The sequence below is a fragment of the Equus przewalskii genome, chromosome 14 (genome assembly GCF_037783145.1).
Source record: "Equus przewalskii isolate Varuska chromosome 14, EquPr2, whole genome shotgun sequence".
NCBI classification, from domain to species: Eukaryota; Metazoa; Chordata; class Mammalia; order Perissodactyla; family Equidae; genus Equus; species Equus przewalskii.
In genome coordinates this window covers 54,677,994-54,704,920 of record NC_091844.1, presented here as the reverse complement: position 1 = coordinate 54,704,920, position 26,927 = coordinate 54,677,994, and the positions used below count along the sequence as shown (strand labels likewise).

General features: G+C 39.9%; 1 protein-coding gene across 8 annotated transcripts in view; it reads right to left on the bottom strand.

The window, feature by feature from the left end:
* The window catches only part of THADA (THADA armadillo repeat containing), a 307,690-nt gene that overhangs the window by 118,295 nt on the left and 162,468 nt on the right, over positions 1-26,927 (bottom strand). For all 8 annotated transcript variants that reach the window (XR_011526117.1, XM_070572782.1, XM_070572784.1 and 5 more), the window contains one exon: positions 22,221-22,389. Coding sequence is in view for 7 of the 8 variants with exons in the window: in XM_070572782.1 (XP_070428883.1) it covers positions 22,221-22,389 (169 nt within the window). In the remaining variant the exon portion in view is untranslated. The remainder of the gene's footprint in view (positions 1-22,220; positions 22,390-26,927) is intronic.

Sequence of the window (26,927 nt, the reverse complement as noted above, 5' to 3'; positions counted from 1 at the left end):
AAATTCAACATCCGTTCATGATAAAAATTCTCAATAAACTAGAAATAGAAGGAAAATTCCTCAACTTGATAAAACACTCCTAGGAAAAACCTACAGCTAATATCATATGTATTGAAGAAAGGCTGATGCTTTCCCCCGGGGTTGGGAAAAAATCAGAATGTCCGTTCTTATTACTCCTATTTGACTTTATACAAGAGGTCCTCGCAGTGTAAAAAGACAAGGCAAGGAAAAAGAAGGCATGCCAATTGGAAAGAAAGAAAACTGTCTTATTCAGAGATGATATGATTATCTATGTAGCAAAACCCTGAAGAATCTACTAAAAAACAATACAAGAATAAGTTTAGCAAGGTCTCAGAATATGAAATCAATATATGAAAATTAACTATATCCCCTAAAGATTAGCAATGAATACTTGGAATTGGAAATTTAAAAAACATTATCATTTCTAATAGTATCAAAAACATGAAATATCTTGGGATAAATCTAACAAAATATGTGTAAGATTCATCATCCAAAGATTGTGTAGGCCTATATTCAGCAAAGTTTTTCTGTAAAGGGCCAGAGAGTAAACATAATAGGCTTTCTGGGTCATGTGGTCTCTGTTGTAACTACTCAACTCTGGCATTATATCTTAAAAAAGTAGTCACAAGGGCTGGCCCCGTGGCGCAGCGGTTAAGTGCGCATGTTCCACTTTGGCAGTCCCGGGTTTGCCGGTTCGAATCCCGGGTGTGGATATGGCCCTGCTTGACAAGCCATGCTGTAGCAGGCGTCCCACATATAAAGTAGAGGAAGATGGGCACAGATGTTAGCTCAGGGCCAGTCCTCCTCAGCAAAAAGAGGAGGATTGGCAGAAGTTAGCTCAGGGCTAGTCTTCCTCAAAAAATAAATAAAAAATGAAAAAAAAAGTAGTCACAGAAAATATGTAATCAAATGGGCAGCTGTGTTCCAATAAAACTTTATTTACAAAATAGGATGTGGGATGGGTTTGGCCTGTAGACCAGAGTTTGCCAACCCCTGGTCTAGAGGAATAAATTTAGTACGTCTCCTTGTTTACTGCTGATTAAAGGTCCCAGACTGAGTGAAGTTACTTTCACAAGTTTGTAGGCTTTTGTGGGGTAGCGATACAAATAATTTCTGTCCAGTGGAACAGATAACCCCATGTGATCTGTTGGACATTAAACTGTTTTATACCTGATTCAGCAAGCTTATTCTAACATTCTGTTAAACTGCCTATAAATGCCCTAGTTTTTCAGATGCTCTTTGAACTGATCATAACATCTCGCTGGTTCCCTCACTAATTAATGAGGTAATGAATATCTTCCAGACACGTTCATTTTATATTTGCCTGTAAGTGATGATTTTACCTTTATGAAAATGATATTTTAACAATGTCAATTCTCCCCCAAATTGCTCTAAAGATTCAATGCAATCCCAATAAAAAATATTTTCTCTATTCTCTTATTATTTCTTCTTTCATACGAATTTAAGCCAAGGGAAAGCTTTTTTTAAAAAATTAAATTTTTTTTGGAAATGCATTACACCCATGTTTAAATTTGGAGAAAACTGACATCTCTATAATATTCAGTCCTATCAAAAACATGCACTATCTCTGGGGAAAACCCAAGAGAATCAACAGAAAACATTACAAAGGATCTTTGCAAACAATATTATTACAAATGAGAGTTAGGTGACTGAGTACAGTAAGGTACAGAACTTAGAAGTATAGGCTCTGAAACCCTGGATCTGCCACTTTGTAGTGCGACCTTGAGCAAGTTACTTAATCTCTCTGAGCTTCAGTTTCCTCATGTAGCCACAGTACTCACTTTCTAGGACTGTTATCAGGATTTACCGAATAAATATACGTAAGTACATGAAACAGTGTTTGACACAGAGTAAGTGTAATATAAGTGATGACTAATACTATTATTACAAAGTGAATATATAGAAATTAATCACTTTCAAAAGTAAAAACAGAACAAGTCACAAGATAAAACATAAGAAAAGTACTCAGGATAACAGTAATACGAAATATAAAAAGGGAAATACATAATCTACACGAAGAAAGCTTTAGAATATAATGCTATTGAAGAACATTAAAGACAAATGGAAAGGCATACTAAGTTCTTGAACAGTTCATAATTTAATGTATAAATTTAATGTAATCCCAATAAAAAATAAAAATATCAATAAATGGCAGATGGTGGAGCTAGACAAGTTGGTTTAAAGCTCACAGGGTACTGAAAAAGAGAAGCTATGAAGGGGAATCAGTCTCCTCCAAGTTGTAAAACATATTATAAAGCTACCGTGAGCAACTTGTGCATAAATAGACTATTCAATGGAACAGACTAAAAATCTAGAAAATAACAGCAACTATGTACTGAAATTTAGTATATGACAAAGATGGCCTTTCTGTCAGGAGAGATAAGATGTATTTTTCAATAAACAAATTTGGGAAAAAAAGATACAGGCAATAGCTCTCCATTCCCCTAGATAATGTTAAATAATGTTCATAATAGTATTTTTAAACTTATGACAATTATAAATGACAGGTACCATTTATTAAGAAACTCTACCATGACAGCCACTATCCTGGGAATTTGTACATATAACATCTCTACTCCTTGTATCAACTTTGCAAATTTCATGTTATCATTATTTTACAGATGGTTAAGCTTCAGTTTAGAATTTAAGTGATCGGCCCTAGGCCAAATATCTAGAAAGCAGGGCAAGAGAATGTCGAGATCAGGTCTGCCTAGATCCCAAACCTCTTTCCACATACCATCCTCTGTCCACAAAATCATCCAGCTTGTCGATGAGACTCTAAGAATGGAGGAGTAACAACAGTATGAGGTTACAAATTGTGCACACCAAGTAGGAATGAAGTAACTATAATAAAACAGTATCTTCGCTTTACGCTTTTTAGTTTTAAAATGGTAAACACACAGGGGTCCATTTCTTATTTATACTCTATCATGGCAGCCTGGCATTTCAGTCGTTGGACGACATCCGAGGCGACTCTACCTTATACCAAATTCTTTCCAATAAAGAAGAGAGTTAAAGTGAAGCTAGAGTGAGCCTTAACATAACTTTACACTGAGGAAAACTGTAACTGTTTCCATTTTCTACGTTCAAGGTCTCAATGTGGGAAACTGAAATTCTGTACGCCAAAAGAATACAACGCTGGTTATTTTGACTTCCCTCTGCTGGGCAGTAAACCTCTTGAACTTCTGTCTATTTTTGGAAATTGAGGCATTCCTTTAATCCTGTTACAGAACTGCTGACGGTGGTAGGACAGCAAAGGAAAATCGGCACGGGGCCTGTACCAGTAAGGTCTCCAAGAACAGGAATAAAACAAAGCACAAGCAAGCAAAAGCAATTTGCAAGAGAATTTTGTGAAACTGGTGTCAGTGTTCACAACCCAACACAAAAAACACCACCCAACTGTAAGCCATTTCAGACTAAAAGGGGGCCCCTAAAGCCGGATCAATGTTGTGAAACTCCCAGAGCCATTATTTACAGCACGCTGAAAGTTGTGCTTGTAGAAAACAGAATGGCCCTTCTCTGTGTCTGTCCTCTCCAGATTCTACATGACCAGCAATACTCTCTTCTACTTTATTTCGTGTGCATAAAGATAGAGCGCAGAAGTGCAGGTCTTCTTCTATTTAGACTGTGAGGTACAAAGACACTCCTGCGTACACTCCTGAAGTAAAACCCCCCTTTTTAAAAAGACCCTTCTGATGATGATTTGTTTCCTACAAGCAGCTGAGAAATTGAGCCAACTTTTTTTTTTAATGAAAATCATCTCCTCTTTAAAAATGGTCTCCATTTAGATCAATCCATTTTCAAAGTTCTCTTTGATGCTAAACCTGAAAACACACAGAACTAATAATGTCCCTTTCCCAAAATGAATTTGGTGTCACAGGTTTACTAGGATGCCCCCGACAGTGGTAAAGATCCATATCCTACACATTCAGTCTCAGTATTGAAGGCCACATGTTAAATGAGTGAAGCCTAATTCTAGCCCACTTAGAACCAAAACAACCAACACCTGCTTGGGGTCAGCAGCGAGGACTCTGTTGCTACTTTCCAGGCCCAAATACCACACTGGGATGAAGTGAGATGTCAATAATTACTGACTTTCGGAGGCTCTGCTAATCTGCATACCCACAGCCTGCTTACCTCTACCACCACTACTCTGAGAAGAAAAGCTGTTCTTCTAAGAGAGGGGACTAGAAAGTAGGGTGTACTAGAATAAGTTTTAAATGTACTAAAAAGTTGCAAAGATGGTACAGAAAGTTTCTGTATATCCGTCACCTGGTTCCCCCATTGTTACATCTTACATGTACATTTGTTACAACTAGGGAAGTAACTGGTATCTTACCGTCAACTAAACTTCACCGTTATCGGACTTCACTAGTGTGCACCTAATGTCCTTTTTCCGTTCCGGGAGCCCATCCTAGTACCACATTACATTTTGTAGTCATGACTGCTTAGGCTCCTCTGGTCTGTGACAATTTCTCATACTTTTTCTTTGTTTTTGATAACTTTAACAGTTTTGAGGAGTACTGGTCAGATATTTTGTAAAAAGTCTCCATGTGGTTTGTCTGATTTCTTTTTCGTTAGACTAGGATTACAGGTTCTGGGGAGGAAGACCACAGAGGTGACATGCTATTCTCACCACCTCATAACAAGGGTACATGCTATCAACAAGACTATCACTGTTGATGTGAGCCTTGGTCACACAGCTTAGAGGTAGTGTCTGCCAGATTTCTCCACTGTAGCTTTCTTCTCCTCTCCTCCCTCTTTCCATTCTCCTTGTAAGCAAGGCACCATGTGCAGCCCACACTCAAGGGATGAGGGAAAGGAAGGGAAGCTTCACCTTCTGCGGGGAGGGGAGTATCTACATAAATTACTTAGAATTCTTCTGCATGGAAAATTTGTCTCTTCATTCTATTTATTTATTTGTTCAATCATTTACTTATTTACATCAGTATGGATATTTTATTTTATACTTTGTGTTACAGGCTCACTACAACATTCTGAAAAAGGCTTATCTGGACTATTATTTCTTAAACTTTAAAAAGAACACAATTTTAACTGGGGATCTTGAGAAAAATGCAGATTCTGATTCAGCAGGTCTGGGGTGGCCCAGGATTCCGCATTTCTAGCTAGCTCCAGACCATGCTGATGCTGCTGGTCTGGCACTACACTTTGAGTGACAAGGCCCTCTAGACTGTGCTTGACCTCCTCCGAGCATGAGCGCTCATGACACTTTACAGCAACAACCTGTTCCACCCCTGAAACGTCAATCAGGGAAGAAAAAAATAAAATTAATTAAAATGTGTTCAACCCTCAAATCAATACCAAAATACCAAAAAATACTCAATTGAATACAAACTCTGAGGCAGAGTTTGGGTGCCATTTTTGTTTTGTTTTAAACTAAATTGTAGATGTTTTCAGGCCTCCTCCACTCTCCCCCCCAGCCCAATCCCAATCTCTAACACATACACAGGCCACCTCTACCTTCTCTATGTGAATTTAAAAATGACTGAACTCAATGTGATTGATGTAGTGCTAAGATTTCACTTCTGAAATGGATAGACAGCCGGGAACTGTGCATCTCCACTCATTCTGTGCTCTCCTTCAAGAAGGAGAAAGAAGGAAGAGCTAGGACAAAGGAAGATTAACAAAGTAAATCATACAGTTATCCAGAAGAGATGAAGTGGCGATATTGAAGACACGATTGCAAAACAATATGGTCCTCCTTCTTTAATGAGGCTGTGGGGGTCTTGAGGAGGAGTGGGGTGCATGCACAGAGCCTTACCAGTGCCTAGAGATTATAAACTGAAGGGCACTGCCATGGATTTTCTTCAGAAACCTACCACCTCACGCCTTTTGATCTGGTGGCCATGGATTACACTGTCTCTCTTCACTGTCAGAGATTCCTGTGAAGAACAAATACTCAAATTTCTAGCACCTTAATTCTAAATGCATACACACACATGAGCACATGTTCAGTCATAAATTTCAACATAAACTACCGCCTTGTATCTGTTCTCTAAATACACATGTGAAAATCAAACCTGATGACTAAATTTTCTCTCAAATAGACTAATCCATGAATAGTGCTTTTCAGTATGAAAAGAGCAGTTTGCTAACCAGACTAGTAAATGTCTCACATACTTGAAAAGATCAATTATAAAACAGAAAACTGAAACTGAAACTGCATTTTAGAAACATGTTAGATATAAAAATGACTATATATCCTGTAATCCGAGAAGAAAGGAAAAGCATAAAGTCTATTTGCTATAAACTGACTTAAACTTACAAGTAAAACCTGTCTTACCATCTACATGAAATAAAGACACTTTTTAAAGGCTTAGGTAGTGAATAAGGGAAAAAAATGTCAAACAGCACATTTAAGATGTTAATTATACCGATCTCTTTGAAGATTAACAAAGGTGATGGAATTTTCTGGCACTTATAAGCTGTTCAAAGTCACAGTTTTTTAAAAAAAACCATTAAATTCATTCGATATAAAAAATAACTTCAAACAATTTTAGACCCCTTTTTGGAAATACGATTCTCATCAAGTTAATGAAAAATGTCCCCCTCACCAGAAATTTTACTTTACTAAGATTAAAGAGGCATCACAAATAGAATGACCAAGACCCTAGTGACAATAGAGGATTACCTATTCAATATGAATGTGGCTCCAATATTAAAACATCTGACACCTGTACACACCTGACAACTCCTCCAGAGTGCCATTAATTCAAGTATAGAACACACATCGCCTTCATTAATAAGAAAAAAAGGGGGAGGACCAGGCAGAAAGGCTAGAGTCTACCTTCATTTGGTAACAAAAAATGAACATCTGGAGCTTTAGACTTGTTAGGAATCCCCGATAGCACGTGCCACTCAAGAGCGACCAGGGAACTCATCTGCACACAACCAATGAGGCTCCAGAACAGTGTCCAAAGACCCCCTTCCTGCCCTAAAGAACAATCCCCCCCGCTCTCTCTTGGAGACAGAAGATCTGGCCGTTGAAGTTACTCTGTTTTAATTTTCACAACTATCCCCAGAAAACTATTTGTTTTCCCTATTTTACAGAGGAGAAAACAAAGGCTAAGAAACCTAAGCAGGCAGTAGAGCTGGCATTTGAACTCAGATACTTTTTACTCCAGAGCCGTCCCTCTCAGCCACTGTTACATTAAGACAGAACTATTAATGGGGAAAAGCAGCACAAATGGAGCACAAGAGCAAAGACTGAATCTAACAAAAGGTTCGAGCGCAGGACACAGAATGGGAGGAGGGCCCAGGGCAGCCAGGGAGTCAGAGCTGGATGCAGGCATGATTTTGCTGAATGAATGCATTATTATCTGAGGGTCTAGCGGAGCACAGGAATAAACAAGGCAAAGAAGTAAAAGAGGCATTTATATGAACAGCCATATGCCAACAAATTGGACATCCTAGAAGAAATGGATAAATTCCTAGAAACATGCCTAGAAACCTACCAAGACTGAATTTGGAAGAAACAGAAAATCTGAACAGACCAATAACGAGTAAGGAGATTGAATCAGTAATCAAAAACCTCCCAACAAAGAAAAGCCCAAGCCCAGATAGATTCACTGGTGATTTCTACCAAACATTTAAAGAAGAATTAACGCCATTCCTTCTCAAACTTTCCAAAAAACTGAAGAGGGTGGAGCACTCCCAAACTCATTTTACGAGGCCAGTCTTATACCCTGATACCAAAGCCAGATAAGACCACTACCAGAAAAGAAAACTACAGGCCGAGATTCCTGATAAATAGAGACGCAAAAATAACAAAATACTAGCAGTAAACCAAATTTAACAGCACATTAAAAAGATCATACACCATAATCAATCGGGATTTATCCCTGAGATGCAAGGATAGTTCAACATATGCAAATTAATCAACATGATACATCACATTAATAGAAGATAAAAATCGTATGATCATCTCAATAGATGCAGAAAAAGCATTTGACAAAATTCAACATCCATTCATGATAAAAACTCTCAACAGGGCCAGCCCTGGTGGCCTAGTGGTTAAGTTCAGCATGCTCCACTTCGGTGGCCTGGGTTCAGTTCCCAGGTGCAGACCTACACTGCTCTGTTGGTGGCCATGCTGTGCTGGCAGCCCACTTATGAAAAAACAGAGGAAGACTGGCACAATGTTAGCTCAGGGCAAATCTTCCTTAGCAACAAAAAAACCTCTCAACAAATTAGGCATAGAAGGAACATACCTCAACATAATAAAAGCCATATAGGACAAGCCCACAGCTAACATCATATTTAACACTGAAAGGCTGAAAGGTTTTCCTCTAAGATCAGGAACAAGACAATGGTGCCCACTCTCACCACTCCTATTCAACACAGTACTACAAGTCCTCACCAGAGCAATCAGGCAAGAAAAAGAAATAAAAGGCATCTGAACTGGAAAAGAAGTAAAGTTGTCTCTGTTTGCAGATGACACGATCTTATATACAGAAAATCCTAAAGACTCCACCATAACTGTTAGAACTAATAAACAAATTCAGTTGCAGGATACAAAACCATCAAACAAAAATCAGTTGTATTTCTATCGTAACAATGAATTTTCTGAAAAAAGAAATAAATAAAACAATCCCACTTACAGTAGCATCAAAAACAATAAAACACTTAGGAATAAATTTAACCAAGGAAATGAAAGATCTGTACACTGAAAACTATAAGACACTGATAAAAGAAATTGAAGAAGACATAAATAAATGAAAATATATCCTGTGTTTATGGATTGGAAAAATTTATATTCTTAAAAGCCCAAAGCCCTCTACAGATTTAATGCAATCCCTATCAAGATTGTAATAGCATTTTTTACAGAAATAGAAAAAATAATTCTAAAATTTGTATGGAATCACAAAAAACCCTGAACAGCCAACAATCCTGAGGAAGAACAAAGCAGGAGGCATCACACTTACTAATTTCAAACTATATTACAAAGCTATAACAATCAAAACAGTATGGTACTGACATAAAAACAGACACATAAATCAATGGAACAGAATCAAGAGCCCAGAAATAAACCCATGCATATACAGTCAACTATTATTTGACAAGACAGCCAAGAGCACTCAATGGAGAAGAGACAGCCTATTCAATAAGTGGTGCTGGGAAAACTCAATATTCACATGCAAAAGAATGAAAATGGATCCCTATCTTATACGACTCACAAAAATTAACTCAAAATGTATAAAGACTTAAATGTAAGACTTGAAACCATAAAACTTCTAGAAGAAAAGAGAAAAAGCTCCTTGACACTGCTCTTGGCAATAATTTTATGGATATGATACCAAAAGCACAAGCAACAAAAGCAAAAATGAACAAGTAAGACTACATCAAATTAAAAAGCTTCTGTACAACAACAAAAAAAAAACGAAATGGGAAGGCAACACATAGAATGGGAGAAAATATTTGCAAATCACATATCTGATAAGATGTTAATATCCAGATATATAAGGAAGGCATATAACTCAACAGCAAAAACCCAAATAATCCAATTAAAAAATGGGCAAAGGACCTCAATGTACATTTTTCCCAAATAAGATATTCAAATGGCCAACAGGTATATGAAAAGGTGCTCAACACCACTAATCATCAGGGAAATGCAAATCAAAATCACAATGAGATATCACTTCACACCTGTCAGACTGGCTATTATCAAAGAGACAAGAGATAACAAATGCTGGCAAGGATGTGGAGAAGAGGGAACCCTCGTGCACTGCTGGTGAGAATGTACATTGGTATGACCTCTATGGGAAACAGTATGGAGGTTCCTCAAAAAATTAAAAATAGGACTACCATATGATCCAGCAATTCCACTTCTGGGTATACATCTGAAGGAAATGAAATCACTCTCTCGGAGATACCTGTATCCCCATGTTTATTGAAACATTATTTACAATAACCAAGACATGGAAACAACCTAAGTGTCCGTGCATGAATAAATGGATAAAGAAAATGTGGTGTATATATATCTACAATCGAATATTATCTGGTCATTAAAAAGATGGAAACCCTGCCATTTGCAACAACATGGATGGACTCTGAGGGCATTAAGCTAAGAAAGATAAGTCAGGCAGAGAAAGACAAATACTGTATGACCTCACTTATGCATGGAATCTAAAAAAACCAAACTCGAGGAAACAGAGCGCAGACTGGTGGTTGCAGGGTCGGGGGTGGGTAAAGGTGGTCGAAGGGTACAAACTTCCAGATGAGTAAGGTCTGGAGATGTAATGTAGAGCGTGGTGACTGCAGTTAACAATTCTGTATTGTACATTTGAAAGTTGCTAAGAGAGTAGACCTTAAAAAATTCTTACCTCAAAAATAAAATTGTAATTCTGTCAGGTGATAGGTGTGTTAACTAACCTTAATGTGGTAACCATTTTGCAATATATACATATATCAAATTATTATGTTGTACACCTTAAATTTACACAATGTTATATGTCAAGTATATCTCAATAAAGCTGAGAAAATATAAAGGCATTTATATAAGACAAATGGACTAATTTTTCCTTCTTACCAATTTAGACAGGAAAAACTCTGCAGATAACTTTGGTGGAGTTAATTATCCAAAGGCAGTTTTGCAAAATCATAAGACATTTGAGAAATGGATGTCAAAGAATGTGCATTTCAACAGCAACAGGGATTAAACAGTGGGCCACCTGAATCGGTTTCTTAATGAAAACAGAGAAGAGAAATACCACTGCCCATACGTTTGTTCTAAGGACTATCATGAGTTTGGTCGTATTCTTACTAATTCTTTATATTTTGATGTCAAAACCTGTAATTAATTTAATAGGGTGACTGATAAATTAACTATGCAAAAGTTGGAAGAAAAAAAGATCTACCAAACATTCACAAGTGCAAGTTTTCACCCCAGTTATCAACCCTTCATATCTCTTGATGTGAAGTGAAGGCATAGAAAATGCTTTTTATTAACAGTAACAAGAGAAATTCAATTAAGATTTAATTTGCTTGTTTTTTCAAACATATGCCTTAAATAAAAACAGAAAGCCTCCATTTTAATATCTGTAGTTATCCTTTTAGACAAAGAAAAGCACACACAAGAATTATTTGACAATTTTTAAAAGAGGTATTAAGATAGATATGCTTTAAAGATTTTATTTTTTCCTTTTTTCTCCCCAAAGCCCCCCGGTACATAGTTGTGTATTCTTCGTTGTGGGTTCCTCTAGTTGTGGCATGTGGGATGCTGCCTCAGCGTGGTCTGACGAGCAGTGCCATGTCCGCGCCCAGGATTCGAACCGACGAAACACTGGGCCGCCTGCAGCAGAGCGCGCGAACTTAACCACTCGGCCACGGGGCCAGCCCCAAGATAGATATGCTTTAAAAACTCTTATTTTTCTATAGTGTAACATTTTTCAGAGTCAAGCCACAGATTTACTACTACTGGCTTTCTAAACATTTACATATCTGAGGCACAAACAATATTTAAGAGGCTTTTAAAAGTAAAATTAATATAATTACTACCTCCACTGTGTATTTTTAGCACCCTCATGTAGATTATCCTCCAGTTTCCTTTTTGCGGTCTGAATCTGGGATCTGGAGAAAGCTTCATGTTTAACTCAAACTTAAAATTTCTCTGTCCTGGGTTAAGTTTTCAGCAGAACCTCTGTTTCTAGAGAAGATTTTTCCATACAGCCTCTTGCTCCCAGCCCAAGAGAGGGTCAATGAAATAGACAGCAATTGTACCCAATAATACATCAGCATTTTCAAATAAAAGAAGGGAGAAAATTCTAACTATGTGTTATTTTCGAAAGCTTCCCTAGGTAAACAGAACCTAGAATTGTATTATGTTCCCTGAGTCTGGTGAGGGCAGAAATCAGTTTCAACTATACATTATGCAAGTGGATTAGAGGCAGGTTGGGACAGGGACATGAAGCAAACTATAAAAAGCTAGGATTCTGAAAGCAAGCTGGCTCACACGTTCACAGCAGTTTTCCAGCACAGAGAGAGAGAGAAGAGAGACAAGGAGAAAGGTGCTTCCTTTGAGATTTCTGGCCTGAGTTTTATATTGCCCCACGTATTCTCTTATTCCTAAGCACAGCTCCTTGTAGTCTGTTGGGCCACAATTCATTTGTGGGTCAGGAATGGTTTCTTTCATGACCATCAGTATTTAAAACAGCTGCAGCATGACTTGTCCACACAGGATCATGGAGAGAATCCAGAGGTACCATGGAACAAAAGTTCTCAACCGGGGGTGATTTTGCCCCTCAGGGGACATGTGGAAATGTCTGGAGACATTTTTGTTGCCACAACTGGGAGGGTGGGTACTTCAGCCATCTGTTGGGAAGATGCTACCAAATATACTACAATGCACAGCCCAGTCCCCACAACAAAGAATTACCAGCCCCAAAATGTCAATAGTACCAAGGTTGAGAAACCCTGCACAGAAGGACAGGTTGGCAGGGGATGGAGATACACAGTACAGAGAAATCCAAGAACGTCGTGAACAATAATATGGTTTAAATAAAAAGAGTTTTATGCCTTATTTAAGCTTTCCTTTAGACCCATGGGCTGATTTTACTTCAGGCCTTGGGGGCAGCTGCCAACTTGTCTGGCTATACTCAACCACAGTGCTTTTAAACACCCAGCTGAGTCCTTAGTTACTGAAATATGATGGGTGCTCTAAATAAATCCAAAGGCTATGCGACAAGTACGTATGCTCTGCAATCTCAAATATGCTTCCCCAACAAAAACAGGGAGGTATTACTTTATGCCTATTAGATTGGCAAAGCTAAAAACAAGCAACAAATAACGCTATTTTTCATGGGATGGAGACCCACCAAACAAATCGCATCACAAAATGGGACCACATATCATCAGATATTTTATAGGAATGCTGGGAAACAACGGAAGCCTCCTAGTGTGCCCACAGTGTGATGTTTTGTTTTGTTGTGTTTTTAAAGTACCTTCAGAATTATTTCAGTCATAGAAAGTCTCAAACAATAAGACTTGGAGGAGATGGAAAGTGTCTCTTCCAAGACGAAAAATGAACTCGTAAAAGTGCTGGATTAATCTATCTAGGAGGATCCTATATCTCCCTTTCACTTTATGAACTTCAAACTTCCCCCTTTGAATGGTAAAAGACTCCTTTGTCTGGGACAGTGTGACAGTGTTCCTTCCTGATTCATCAGGTTTCTGATGGGGTCTGAGAGAGGCGGTGTAATTCAAAACAAAACAGGTGCAAGGAATAACAACCTGATAGGCAGGAACTCAACTCTTAAAAAATCAGAACTAATCTCACCTCTTATAATCTTTCCTATGATCTCCAGGAAGGCAGAGAATACACGGAGCAGAGGGACCTCTTTGTGAAGCATGCTAACACGTAAAGCCAAGACTGCTGAAAAATGACTGATTTCTCTCTTACGCATACAGGCTTATATCAACAGGAATCATATTTTAATAGTATTATTTCAATGTACAACATTAATTTTCCTAAAATACTGCTTTCTTTAGCTCAAAATCTTTCACCCACCATCTACATCGGTGGTCTTCACATTTTTGGATCATAAACCCCTATCTGGGGTGGTGGTGATGGCGGTGGCAGCAGTAGCACAAAGCAGTAATAATAGTAACTAACATTTACTGAGCACATACTATTTGCCAGAGACCCTGCTGAGCACCACTCTTGTATTAATTCACTTAATCCTCACAACCAACCTATAAGGTAGTTTTATCTTCCCATTTACAGAGGAAGAATTGAATCAGAGGCACAGAAATCAACTCACTCAAAATAATGCAGTTAGCAATCAGCAAAGCTAGGCTCTAGATGGAGATAAGCTGGCTCCAGAGTCTATGCTCCTACTTACTACATGGAATGACCTCTCTGAGCACATACTCCCAGCTTTTATATACTTATTTATTAGAAATTATACTCTACCCTATTAATATATTGTGTAAATTATTATTACATCATATACACAATAACAGTTAAAAGGATGAGAGAAAAGAAGCAACACGCCAACATACTCTTCTACACACATTACTGGTCTTGCACCCCTACTTTGAAGGACACAGGCCTGCAGAGTCTAAATGGCTTGGCCTGGCGTTTGTGGTCTCTCACAGGCTGACCAGTGCCCACCTTGACAATCACACATCCCATCTCTCCCCGACACACTCCTGCACCTGACAGGCTGGCTTACCCACTGCCCCTGCAAAAACCTTCTGTGTGCCCTCCTCTGTGCCTTGGCTCACATCAAGTCCCTTTCTCGACAAGAGAACACTAGTTTAAAGGTTTATCCCAAGACCCAGTGTCCCCATAAAGCCTCTTCTGAGCTCTCCTCTCAGATGTATGTTCTTGGCCACTAGGCTGGCATACAACACAGCCATATATTTCTGTCTAAGTGTTCGCAGTGTGGATGGCTTGTTTTCCATAGTAGCTCCTAAGCCTCTTGAGGGCAGAGAGTATGTTACATATTAACCTTTCTTTGTATTCTCCATGGCACCTGGCATAGTATTATGCACTTAATAACCACTCAGTAACTACTTGCTAAATAAAAGAATAAACAAACATTCTCCACATTTACTCCACATCTCTAAGGCCCAGGTACGGATAGTTAAGGTAAAGACCATCTTGGAAAGCAGAGGAGGTGATGGGATGGATACTTTACTCTTTGCTAAGCTCAAGGCAACCATGACAGACTGACATGACTCCCTGTGATTCTGAAGGAAAGGTCTTCGTACAGTTCCCAGTAATCTGCTCACAGAACATGGGGACTGTAGAGAGCATTCAAGTTTCTAAAGTAATGGCCTCCTTCCTCGCCTTGTTTATCCACTACTGCCTACTCTGTTGGCACTTCTCCATGGTTAAAGGTAGTCCCAAATATACAGACGTGCAAACAACCCAATTTCAGAAGAAAAGATGTTTATTCTTTATTCCCCCCCCCCCCCAAAAGTTTTCCCTTGTCTTTTGCTGGGATTTGCTCAAATGTTATCATTTCAGCAGTAACTATTCTGACACCTCATTTACTCCTGCCATCTGCCCTCCTCTACCAATTCCTGACTCCCCCGATCCTACTCTACTTGTTCATTTTGTCCACAGCAATTATTACCTTCTAATAAAAAATATAATCTACTTATTCACTATATGCATTAGAATAACTTTTATAATAATATCATTTCCTATTGTCTGTCTCTCTGCCTCTAGAATGTAAGCTATGTGAGAGCAGGGATCTTTGAGAGCAAGAGTCTGTCTCTTTCGTCCTCTGATGTATTCCAAACACCTAAAACAGTACTTGGTATGCAGCTGGTGCTCAATCAACAGCCAACAAATGAAAGAATAAATAGACAATGCCAACTTCCATTTTACCCCTCACCTTGAAGGCCCCAGACAGAGTCACCCTTGCCTGAGAATGCTCTTTCCCTCATCCAGAGAAGTAGTATGGTACAGTGGTTAACTGTGCAAGCTTGAGAGCTTTGAATCCCAGCTCCACTTTTGACCATTTACCCTTGCATAGCTTTAGTCAAATCTCATAACTCCTCCTACCCTCAGTTTTCCCATTAGTACAACGGGAATAATATCCATCAGCCAGAAGAGCCTCTGTAGGTACTCAATACACACACATAGACGTACATGCACACATGCACCCCTATATATGTGTGTGTACATATATATACATACAACCAATAACAGGTGTGTATATATGTTTATGTGTATATATGTCCATATGTGTTTATGTGTGTACATGTATGTATGCATATACACACATACACATATTCTTTTCACCATTACTCTTCCTACTCTAACCCCAAACAGTAACAAAAGCCTGGGGACCATCAACAGACAAATCCCTAAATTCTACACGCCCCCTGACTGATACAATGAGTTCAGAGCATTACAAACCAGCACAGCACCTTGGCTAGTGACAGTGTCAGTGCACTATAGTCAACGTTCCAAACCTGGCAGCTAACAGCTGTCTCCTGCACCCAGCAAAAGCTCCCTAAGTAACACACACCAAATAAAAGCCTTTCGATATTTATAAGGAAGGGATTAATTCATCTTCAAAAGTAGCATTTTAATTAAAAATGACTTTTCTGGGCTTATATCCAGAAAGAATACATTGCCAAAAGGTAAGATTTAACAAGGTTTAGTTCTTTCTTTAATTTTTTTTTAAGAGCCCAGTGCTTCCCAATCCTTTTCACGTCAAGGCACACATAGAAAATAATCTTCCTCTGGCACTCTGGGATAAACAGATGCTGCTGCTCCCAGCTGCAGGTGACTGCCAGGAGGCCCCAGCTTCCCAAGCCCTGCTGAGGGAATCAACAAACACTTGGCACAACTACAGCCACGCCACTGGAGAAGCTCTGCCTTAGCCTTCTTGGACTGGGGACCCTCCTAACAACTTATACTTTTCTCCTTTCACACGAACACAAGTCCTCAGAAAGGAAAAGTGAATCCGGCCACTAGTGACAACAGTGAGCATTTTCTTTATGACTCACTCCAGGAAAATAGCACACTGACTAGCAATCCATTTACAACTTACAACATCAGCATAATTTCATGCTTTTGTTTTTGATTTTCCATTCTGAAATTACATTTTCTGTGTATAAAATAAACAACAATGGAGATGGGCCACCCTTAGCTCACCAAATGGAATTTGTCAAGTAATGTTCTCTCTCTAGACAGACTGAGCATTCTACTTTATGTTTCACAATTTTATGAAAGATGAAGAAGAAATTAAGATTCTTCAGGCATAAGGTGCTGTATTACATGGTCACATTTTTAAAAGAAGGAATTGATCATTCTTTTAAATTACATTTAATTATATGTTTTGAAAAAATGTATTTTTTCTAAAAACATTCAATTCCTTATTCAGAAAACGCCAAAATAGAATTTATACTTAAGGCTACCTCTATCACTGGTTTCCTATTTGCTTCTGCTCCTTCTCTCTGTAGCAGAGTCAAGGATGGTTGGTGTTATCCCTGTTTCTTGAAAAGTGATTCCTTCAGACAACTAGCTGGCTGAATTGGCCTCCCTTTCTTTCTTTCCTGGCTTTCTGATTTTCTTTTCCACAAAGGTAATACCAAGATCTGCCTCTACTTTTGTCCTCACACTGTCCGTCCCAGCTAGAACCCCTGTTTCCACCCCCATGAAGACCCTAACTCTAGTCCTAACATGGAGTATATCAGGGTGTTACAGACTAAAGCAGAAATGGCTGTTGTTTCAGTCTCCTTTATACCTGATGCCCTGTCTGGCTGCCTTACCTTCTGCCTTGTCTTCATTTCTGTTGTTCACACACTCCCCGGCCACTGAGGGTTTAGGTGGCTGGCTCAGCTTCTAACCCACAGCTCCCCCCACTGGGAGGTAAGAGCCTAAAATGCAAACTCCTTTTTCACCCGTGCCTAGAACCGGGTAAGCATACCACAGTGTCCACTGAATTGAATTTAACCTTGACGACTTTTTCACGGTCTCATCAGCTCTCAGGCCTAAGATCTACAATTCCTATGGGTGCCCAAGTTTGAGAGATTTTGCCACACCCTGAAGGATGACAGAAGGTGTGGACTTCCTCTGTCCCTCTTTATAATGTTGATGGGCTTACTTTGTTTCCAACATTGTAGCATCTTATCAAATTAGATTTAAGGAGACCAACTGAGTGACAAGGGATTAAAAACTGAGTACAAGAAGGATTCTTGGTTTGGTTTCCCTAGGCACAAAAAGTTGTTTTTCACATCAACCATCAAAGAAGCAGCACATTCTAAAGAGTTGAATATCTTATCTCTACCCCTGACTACCTCTGTACTTTACACAAGACACCCTCTCAGCCTTACCTCAATTTCCTCATTAGAGACAGAGATGGTGACGGGGGACTGGGGACGGGGTGGGAGAACACCTACCTTGCAGGGGATCATAATGAAATCACATATGCAGTTCATGCGGAACACAGGAGGGGCTCAAAATGTTCATTTTACTTCTCTATGGCAACTTTCCAACTGCGTGGGCTTAGGCCATCTGAAGTCCATCCCTGGCTAATATTTCACGTCCACCCAAGGATGCAGCACTGCCACTCAGCTCCACAGCCCGAAAGTGGAATCTTTTTGACTCAGATTTCTCAAAGTGCAGAAATCAAGGTTCCAAATTTGGGTGGTGGGCAGAGGGTGGGGGTGGAATAAAAGAAGTAAACAAAGTGTTTAACAGATTCTGCTGGTAAAAACTGAGAAAATTTAATACCAGCAAAGGGATATCTAGAACTGTGGTAATTATATGAATTAACTGAAAGAAAAAAAACCTTTGCCTAGAATGTTCAGATAAATGTAAAAGTGGTTTTTCCGCTTTAAGAGAAGCTAACTGACCTCAACTGCCCGCTTCGCTTTACCCATCTAAAAGAGCTCAATTAAAGAAAGAGCAGGAATCACCTTTTATATGTTTATACCATCGGAAAAATAATCAAAATAGACAGAAAATGAAAAACCTCAAACTTCAAACTTTTACTTCAAATGGTATATATTTCCTTATGAAACACCAAAAGGTGAGTTAAGTACCCATGAATAAGAATAAATCTTTCCTTACGACTGTTGGCCAAGCTCTTCCTGAATACAAGAGAACTTTTTGAACTCCAGTATGACTTCTCAGGAGTGATAAGTAACCTAGTAATAATGTTAAGTCCTCAACATGAAGAATTTTGGCAACAAAAACAGATGGTTAATTCTACTTAAAAGATAGGGTAGCCCTGCCAGTGTTGTTCCCAAATGAGGTAATGTCCATGGCTCTTATCTAGCCTTTATTGAGATTTAATGTCATTTACCACTGGCTCTTGTGAACCTGCTGCATAATCTCACCTTTTCTGATTGCATTACTTCCATCCATTTCAACATTGCAATTATGAACCTCTGGTTTTTAAAACGATTAAGAAACGAATCCCACATGTTCTTTCTTTTTTTTCATGTCCTATAATTTGAGTCTTTCTTCCATAGTCCCAGAAAATTCAGAGATCAGCATATTTCTCGTTTTCAAGGTATACTATAGAAATACTCTGAGGTTTGATATATTTATGTAAACAGTTTTCAAAGAAGTCAAAATGTATAATTCAAGAACATGTCCTGTGAAAGAATTTGTTTTCTGATTACAAAATCATTTCCTGCTCTTGAAAAAATAACAGTTTTTTATTTACTTAGCTGGCTCTGAAGGTCCCATGGAGATGATCATTCCTTTCAATCCCTAACATCTCTTTTCCAGGTGCAGGCCTTTTACTGATTTCAAAGGTAGCTTTATGTGGAGAAGGAATCCATAAGTTGTAGAAGGGACAGAGAAAGCCCTCCCCATCTTAACTCCTGATGCTTTCCCCAAAAAGAACAACAGGGTGAAACAGAACTAACTATTACAACACAGATGAGACACCCGAATGGACATGACAAAAAGATTTCCACATGCCTTTGACTTCCTTTTTTCAACCAGGGTATAAACCAATCTTAGTAAAGGCAGGAATCGGTTTGACAAACATGAACACAATAGCCAACACCCAACACTCATATTGTTATTTTTTTCCATCAAGCCCTTCATCTCCCCAACACTCAGGAATAAAAACAACAGCCACGACCACCCCAGACTTACAGAGTTTTTACCTTCTCACAGTGTTTCACATTTTATGTAGCAGAAAAAGTAAATCTGAGAATATCAAAGGCAGCCCAGAGACAGAGCAAAAGACCACGTTTTGTTGCTGCCCACACTGGTAAAACACAAGCCAGACCTGTTAGTGGTGTGTGTGTGTGGGAACCAGGCCGAGAGGCCCATTTGTACCACTGGTGAAAGAGCCGAAGAAGCAATTCCAACCTCACACTTCTGATGAAGTGCAGCCAAGAGTGGATCTTCAATAAAGAAAATCTGATGGCTGATCCCTCCTTGACAATATGAGCCCTCCTGCTAACTCAGCTGCATAATCCATGAATCTTTGAAAAGCTTGTTCCACGTTACTCATTATTGCCAGCCCCTTCCCTTCAAACCAGCAGCAGAGTCTGACTGAATCAAAAGCTCTGACTTGTCTGGACCTCAGGGTCCCCTCTTTAGAACCAAGATAATAACTCCTGCCCCTCTCTTCACCACAGGGATATAGTGAGGACCAAGGGAGGTGAGTGTTTAAGAGCTTCTACTGAAGAAACCACCAAAGATCCATAACATACGTAACACAGACCAGAGGATCTGGGACCCTTGCGGGTCGCACAATCTTTTCAGGTGGTCTGCAAGATTAAACTATTTTCAAAATGATACCAAGACATTACCTTCCTCTTTTATTCTCATTCTCTCATAAGTGTACCATGGAGTTTGCCAGAGGATACAAGGTGTGTGATGACGTCATCACTCTAATGACTAATGGAATGTGTAATTGTGAATTCTTGTATTTTAAGATTTTCTGTTTCTGTTTCTAATTAAATAATGACAAACAAAAGCTCTCTTTTGGGGCCAGCCCCGTGGCCTAGTGGTTAAGTTTGGCATGCTCTGCTTCAGTGGCCCAGGTTTGGTTCCCAGGCCTGGAACCTACACGACTCATTGGTGGCCATGCTGTGGCAGTGACCCACAGATAAGATAGAGGAAGACTGGCAACAGATGTTAGCTCAGGGTGAATCTTCCTTGGTGAAAAAATAAAGCTCTTTGGTGTGTTCAATAACTTTCAAGAGGGTAAAGAGGTCCAGTTTGAGACCTGCCAACCTAGAACTTCAGTCCCCACCAAATCTGCAGTTCCTAGATGGCTGACTTTTCACCCAGCCTGAGCCTTTCTAAATGTTGTTGCGTCTGCATGGGAGACTCTTTCCCTCCCTTCACTGGCTAACTTCTTCTGCTCTCTGCTCAGATGTCACTTTCTCTGGGAAGCTTTCACTGACTTCCCCAAGACCAGTCAGGCAGCCACGTTCTGTGCTCCCCTGCCACTTAGTACACTACATTGTGATTGCCCGTTTTCTGGTCTTTTATTGTTCTCAACTCCTTTCACGCAAGAACTGACTTAGTCATTGTTTTGACTGTAACACAGTAGTACATACGAGGCATTCAATAAATACTTGTTGAATTTATAAAACAACCAAGGAAAGAAAGCAAGAAGACAGGCCTATCTAGCGTTCTCACCTAGAGGGAATTAGTTAGTAAAAATATTGTTTTTCATTATAGCATAAGCTCATTAAAACTATGGTAAGAATCATAATAACTATCTATATCTACATATCTTATAATGTAGGAGGTACTGTTCTAAGCACTGCATATGCATTAATTCATTTAGTCTTCACCAAATCCCTATGAGGTATACACTACTATTACCCTCATTTAGAATATGAAGACACAGAGGTACAGGTGGTGAGTGGTGGATCTGAGGCTGACACCCGGACAGTGTGGCTCCAGAGTCTCATCCTGTTAACCACTCTACACACTACCTCCGTGTCAACAGTGCAGACCTCAAGCTTATAATATATATTGGGATCTCAAGGCCATCTCTCAACTCTGCTCACAAATCGGAAACACGACCCGATATTCAAATCCCACCCCAGCCCCACCCACCTGAGTGGCGACAGCAGCCGTGCGAACCGCAGATCTTCTCACCAACATCAAGGGGCCCCAAGTTCAGTTAGGGTTTAAAAAGGATAGTTTCAATAAGAAATATACTTCTCATTCATTTGTTGTACTTGAGTCTTTTCTAGAGGAAATGTTAAGTTAAAAACAATTAAAAAGTCTCTTTTGTAGCACAGAGAAAACAAGAAAGTAGGGTTTGATATTTCCATGTTATGCGGCAGGCAAACTCTTTCCAATGTGTACGACTCTCTCTGTGCTTCTTGGGCTAACCTCTCTTTCAAGGAATGCTCGCAACTTCACCCTGAACAGGGAGTGGCCCAGAATGTTCTGCAGGCATACTTGATAAAAAAGGCAAAACGTTATCTGGTTCACAGAGGTAAGTCCAAACAGAAAAGCATGCAGTAGAAAACACAGGATTTAATGCAAAAGATGATCTGACTGAGTCACAGTGTGATACCGTATTCACGTTTAGGATGGAAAAAGCACACCTAGGAAATACACGTTCTTTCAGCAACGGAAAAACAGTTGTACAGTAAAGTTTAAAAACTTGTGTATCAAATCTTCAGCTGAAATAGTATATGAGAAATCAAAGTTCATTCTGTGGTATTTGACAGATGTCACACAAAGTAACTTTAATTACCTGAAGAAGTGTCCCATGAATATGGTTTTGCCGGAAACACTGGTCAGTGCAGTCAGGGAGTCTAGCCAACAGAGTTCGGATGGTGTCAGGGATTTCATCTGTCATAACAAATGGGACCAAGGCACGAGCTGCCATTTCACGGGAGCGGTAGAAAGGTGAGTGACCACATCTGGGAAGAAATAAGAACATAAGACCATTCAACACTCATTTCCACATGTGTGCCTTTGGATACGCTGATGTTCTATCTAGCTCCCGCTGGGAGATCCAAGCTGGGGGCAAGGGGAGTTGCTCCTTATTCCAAAGGATGTTGGGTTTTTTAGTATTTGCATTCGTTCTACAGGTGACTTTGCTTTTCTTATAAACACCATGAATACCTATGATTCTGTCACAGTGATAAATCAGATAGGCTTTGGGAATAAAACAATAAACAAGTAGTAGCAAAAACAGCTTACTCTTCAACAATCAGACAACTATTTATCAGGAACTCATAATGAACAAAAACACCATGATAAGTGCCACGAGAAATAAGACATCACTGGTGTCTTTAAGGAGACTATACTCTGGTTGGCAAGATGAGAAGTACATTTGAAAAGAAGACCAAAAGCACAAGACAGTACTGGAAAAGTGATAAGCAGGTGATCCTGACATTATAGCTATAGGAGGATAAGACTGGGCTGTGGTATTGAGAAGGATGGAGCTTAGGAAAGCAAGCATGATTCAAGTACGCCAAAAGAAACCAGGCAGTTGTTTCAGCCAGGGTCAGTAGAATAAAGCAAGAGTAGAAATGCTCAAGGAATAGGTTGATATGTCTGGTTGAAGTGGAGGCTCATGAATAACAGTGGAACTTCAGGCTGAGAAGTGGGTCAGGCCAGACTGCATGATCTGAACTAACTGTCAAGAAAACAAGAGATGGACCCTCAAGTTACCAAATCCTTGCCTTTGGGCTGACTCACACCCTAAGCGCTTGAAAAGAAGTCAGTTCTTAAACAAGGGAAAGTCATGGACAAGTGCAACTTTGAGATTCTACAAAGGTCACTGGAAAGGTAGGTCATCTAAGGGCCTCTTGACTTTGCAAACACTCAGAACCTTAGAGTCCACAGCCATTCTCTTGAAACTGTGCCCTTGAGGGCCTTCACAGATAGGTTATTATTTAAGAGGAAAGTTCAATACGGTAGGTTCTAGCTTAAATAAGTTCTTGACTAGAACTCTCAAGACTTCATGCTCTTTCATCCAATTAAAAAAGTAACTCAACTTACAGAAATGTCTTAGATGCCAAGACAAGGATGGGGAAGATCAGGTGATAGCAGACTCTGCAGGGCAAAGAGATGGCCTCTTGCTTTTTTATTTTTAAAATTGATCAGTATTCCAAGAAGGAATTACTGGTAAGAGCTGGGCCACTAGGCCCATGTGGTCATGTGGGCTTAGCATGGAAAGAGACAAGGCCCTATGACTGAATTTTTTCTAACACCCCAGAAGTATCACTGCATTTACCTTAATATGACAATGAAAATGCACATAAATTTCTGTTCAAATGCAATGATCCAAGTAGAATTTCATCATGTGGAGTAGGAGTAGGGAGAGAGGAGAAAGAGGTACAGGGTAAGTCAAAACATTGTGTCAGTTTTTTTCCCCTAAGACTGTAGGTCCGTGAGATAGGTCAATCAGCACACACTTTCAGGATGGGGAAGAGCTCACCTTACGTTACATTATGGGAAGACACTGAAGGTTAAGGCTAAAGATTTCCCAATGGTCTTTGACTAGGTTCTGCCAACTCACCCATTTTGTCACTCATTTTTCTTTTAACATGATTAAATGTTTGATCTGTAATTGGTGAACACAGTAAAACACAGTTTGCTTTGACCCATGCGGGGTTGGGGGCGTGAGTGAGAAAACTTCACTTGACAGAGAAAAGAAAATACTCTGAAAATGCTTTGAGATTTAATTAGCAAATGACCTCACTCGGCACAGTCATTTGTCAGAAGCTTCTCCGTCTGTCTGTCCTCCACCCCGCCATACACACACTGTGTTATAGTGTGTTTTATGTTACCAAAAGGACTCTTGAGTATAAATGTTTCTTTTCAAATACAAATAACTCTGACATGGTTACAGATGTTTAGTTTCTAATTAGCAGTAACTGTACACTAAAGAATGCCCCTCCTTTTGCTCCTGACCTTTTGCAAATGATGATTTCCCAAAGGAATCTGGCATCCATACAGGAGAAAGAATGGAAAGTAGGAAAAGTGCCAGAGTTTTCTGCTTTCCGATACCCTGTACTAGGGTACTTTCCAAAGGCACACATCAGGATAAAGAGCAAAACAGAACCTCCCCTCGAAAAAGTAATGTAATCACAGAAAAAGAGAAGAAGCCTATTTTTAAAGTAACATTTAATTAAGTAACACTCATTATAAAGCAATGATTAAATGTAATTTCAAACTCCTCTCTATTGCAAATTGTTTGAAAGGAAGGAAAGATTATAGTCAACACACACACACACAACCAAGAAGCAAAAAAACCATTTCCAGGTTACTGTTTTGTCAGCTATTGATGGATGGGAGGTGGTCTGATGAGCTTCAGCTTTTCTCCAGGTGTACGTGGCCCGGAGGGTGAGGGAATATAAACATAGTCTTTACAGGCCTAAGTGGAATGTATTTGAAGCTAAAATCTATCTTTCCCCCGGATAAAGTCTCCTAGTTTGACTCAGTAAATGTGCCAAAATCAAGCAGAGGTGTTCTTCAGGGATCCAGAATCTAGTGGCTATTAGGATGCAAAATCAGAGCACCTGGATTTTTCTCCTGTTTTGGACACTGAGTTCTGTGACCTGGACAAGTCACAGTCCCTCGCTGGGTCTCAGTGGAGCTGAGAGTGGCTGCAATAATGTACATCCAGTGCCCTGATGTGATGTCCATGAGGACATTACAAGAGGAAAGGTGCTTTGGAAATACAAAGCTTTTAGAGTGCACTGTGCCTGTGTCTGGTACAGGATCAGCATATTCTAGGAACTACAGGCCTCTAAGTGGCCCCAGCGGAAGAATTAATACTGTGGTGTGAAGACTGTAACATTTTTTAAAAGATAAGAGAACAGGGGCCGGCCCCATGCCGAGTGGTTAAGTTCATGTGCTCCGCTTTGCTGGCCCAGAGTTTCGATGGTTCGGATCCTGGGCACAGACACGGCACTGCTCATCGAGCCATGCTGAGGCAGCGTCCTACATGCCACAACTAGAAGGACCCACAACTAAAAATACACAACTATGTACTGGGGGGTTTGGGGAGAAAAAAGAAAAATAAAGTCTTTAAAAAAAAAAAAGAAAGATAAGACAACAAACTGATGATATGAAGGCAAGGAGATTTTGTTATCCTTTGGACTCTGTTAAAAGTGATGAGGAGGGGGACAGCCTGGTGGTGCAGGGGTTAAGTTCGCATGTTTTGCTTCAGCGGCCCAGGGTTCGCCGGTTTGGATCCTGGGTGTGGACGTGGCACTGCTTGGCAAGCCATGCTGTGGCAGGCAGCCCACATATAAAGTAGAGGAAGATGGGCACAGATGTTAGCTCAGGGCCAGGCTTCCTCAGCAAAAAGAGGAGGATTGGCAGCAGATGTTAGGTCAGGGCTAATCTTCCTCAAAAAAAAAAAAAGTGATGAGGAGGAAGCTCAAGCCCTTCTCAAAAGAAGTGGGACAGCCTCTATCTCCCTAAATCTCAATTTCTTCTGGAAAATAAAGCAAATGGATTTGGAATCTCAAAGGTCATTTCCACTTCTACCATAGTTTGGAAATCATTTCCTCAGTAGCCCTGGCTGCACGGTAGGCCTGAATACTAGGTCCTCCGCAGGATCTGTGGGACGCGCACACAATAGAGTCTTTAAACATCTAGCCCTCTTACCCCAGTAAACCCTTCCATGCTCATTCTAATCACATATTTATTGATTGCCTACTGCATTCTCGGCACTGTGTAACATGAGAAATGACACATAGTAATACTCGCATTTGTACAGCCCTTGGCAGTTTATAAAATGCCTGCACACCCATTACCTTTTTACTATGCAACATTCCTGTAGAACATGATGGCACTATATACCTAAATTAACAGACGAAAAATAAAATGAAGCTCAGAAAAGCTAAGTGTACCCTTCAGGGTGTAAGCAGCAGTGTCTGAGCCAGAACCACCATCCATGGCTCCAAGATGGAGCTCGTGGGCTATTCCAAGATGTAGCTCACACCTGGAAATTAAGGGAACAGAAAAATATCTCCTATCTAATAAAAGCACAAGCTTTAATTTACAAGTATGTGGAAAATCTCTAAATGAGTGTGTTGGGTTTTTGGTGTTTTTTCTTTTTAACATTTGTAAGATCATGAAAACATTTCAGAATCTAACATAAACTGTGGACTGTCACAAGAGAAAGAGATTTATGAACATATATACACAATTTCCCAAACAATTTCAGGAGGTTTGTGACGCACATCCAAACCCTTTGGGAGGTGTTTCCCAGACCCCAGTCAAGGATATCCAGTTGCTCCTTTGCACACAGTGTGACTGTCAGCCATGTGCTCTGTGTTAGAGATACAGAGATGGACAAATAGGACACTGCTCACAGGGAAACCACCAGGTTAGAGGGGGAGCCAGAGAGACAGCCTCAGGATCACAAATCAGCAGTACCCACGGAGACACACCCAGGTGTGGAGTGGCACAGAAGGGAGAGTAAGAGGGGCTTTCT